General features: G+C 67.1%; 1 protein-coding gene across 1 annotated transcript in view; it reads left to right on the forward strand.

Moving 5' to 3' along the window:
* Nucleotides 1-358: 358 nt before the first annotated feature.
* RCOR1 (REST corepressor 1) overlaps nucleotides 359-1,834 on the forward strand; it is a 206,501-nt gene continuing 205,025 nt past the window's right edge. The window contains exons 1-2 of the mRNA XM_006839536.1: nucleotides 359-837; nucleotides 924-983. Coding sequence (XP_006839599.1) covers nucleotides 582-837; nucleotides 924-983 — 316 coding nt within the window. The 5' untranslated portion in view covers nucleotides 359-581. The remainder of the gene's footprint in view (nucleotides 838-923; nucleotides 984-1,834) is intronic.

Below are 1,834 nucleotides of genomic sequence, written 5' to 3' on the forward strand. Positions count from 1 at the left end.
AGGGGAGGGGGCGGGGACGGCAGCGAACTCCTCGCTATTGCCTAGAGAGATGGATCATGGGGCGTAGAGAGATTGCAAACCTCAAACCACGTACAGCGGGCGATAGCGTCAACCGAACTTGACCAACGGAAGCCCAGAGCCTCCTCCTCCTCGTGCCCCCGCCCCGTCCTCTAGACGGACGGTAGCCAAGAGCCAATCACGCTGCAGCTTTCCGTCCAATTCCCGCGAGAGCCAATGGGAGCGCGAGGGGGCGGAGCCATCCGGCGTCGTGTTCGGGTGCGCGCGGCTTCCCCCGCTCTCCCAGGCCCCGCCCCTCCCCCCTCCCGCTCGCTGCTCCCGGAGTAGTTAGAGCCGCGAAGTGCGGGCGGCGCCGAGAGCGAAAGTTGCGCTCGGCTCGGCGCGGGGGGCTCTAAGCGGCTCCGCGCTCCGCCCGCCAGGGCTGTCCCCGGCCCCCAACTCGCGCCCGCGGGCTTCCGCCCCGTCGGCTGCCCCGGCCCGCCCGCGTCCCATCCCCCCGTCCGGCGCCCCCTCCTCAAGAGGCACCGCTCCCCTCCACTTCGGCCCGGGCCCGGGCCCCGTGGATGCCGGCCATGGTGGAGAAGGGCCCTGAGGTTTCAGGGAAGCGGCGAGGGAGGAACAACGCGGCCGCCTCCGCCTCGGCCGCCTCTGCTTCGGCCGCCGCCGCCGCCTCAGCCGCCCCGGCCTCTGCCGCCGCCGCCTCGGCCGCCCCCAATAATGGCCAGAATAAAAGTTTGGCGGCGGCGGCGCCCAATGGCAATAGCAGCAGCAACTCCTGGGAGGAAGGCAGCTCGGGCTCGTCGAGCGACGAGGAGCACGGTAGGTGGCCGTCCGTCCATCCGTCCGTCCCGCGGGGCCCCGGCCCGGTCCCCGCCCGCTGACCGCCTGCTCTGCTTCCCCCGCAGGTGGCGGCGGCATGAGAGTCGGCCCCCAGTACCAGGCGGCGGTGCCCGACTTCGACCCCGGTGAGTAGCGCCCCGGGCCGGGGGCTGCAGAGCCGGCCGGCAACTTTCTTTTTGTGTGTGTTTGTCCGCCCTGCGGTCCGCGGGGAGAACAGCAGGGGAGCCCAGAGCACCCCGCCGGGGCGGCCACACCTGCCCGCGGGGGGGCGGGGTGCAGCCAGGGCCCGTCCAGGTGAGCCGCGCCCCGGGCCGCGTGGGGGTCGGGGTGGCAGTGACGGAGAGGTAGTCCCTGGCCGAGCCATAGGGTCACTTCCGAGCCTCCCCTCGCCTTCCCCGATGTGGTCCCTCACACCTTTCCTCCTTCCAGACCCTGCCCGCTGGCGCGCCCCGGACCCCCTCTCGCATCCTGCGGGCGATCCCCCCCCTCCCCAAGTCAGTTCATAAAAGAAGTGTTTGCAGCGGACGCGAACCCCGGGAAGAGCAGTGGGATGGTGGGACCTATGTATGTGTGCGGGTTCCCCTTTTCTGCGGTGTTGGGGGGACGGACTAGCGAAAGAATAGAGCCAGCAGAAGCTGTAGCCCACCGATGCTTTCCTCCTATAAAACAGTCCTCCGCCCCAGAATAGAACAGCTAGTCCCCTAGCTGCCCCTCTGCATATTATCCAATTTAAAGTGGTACAAGAACAGAAATCCAATCAGACAAAGGAATTGGTTGGATCTGAGTGCTGGGCCACTCTAGCCCGGCGCCCTAGGAGGCTGTCTCTAAAGGTGGTTGGTGTAGAAAATTGTTTGAAAGGACGTTGGGGTTTATGGCAGAAATGAAATTCAGAGGAGAAGCCCGTGGACTGGAGTTCACAGTCGTTCTTGTTGGAAGGCTTTGGAGCTGGCGGTTCTCCACTGAGGCGCTATCAGTA

Source organism: Chrysochloris asiatica, unplaced genomic scaffold (genome assembly GCF_000296735.1).
Source record: "Chrysochloris asiatica unplaced genomic scaffold, ChrAsi1.0 scaffold00025, whole genome shotgun sequence".
In the NCBI taxonomy this organism is placed as follows: domain Eukaryota; kingdom Metazoa; phylum Chordata; class Mammalia; order Afrosoricida; family Chrysochloridae; genus Chrysochloris; species Chrysochloris asiatica.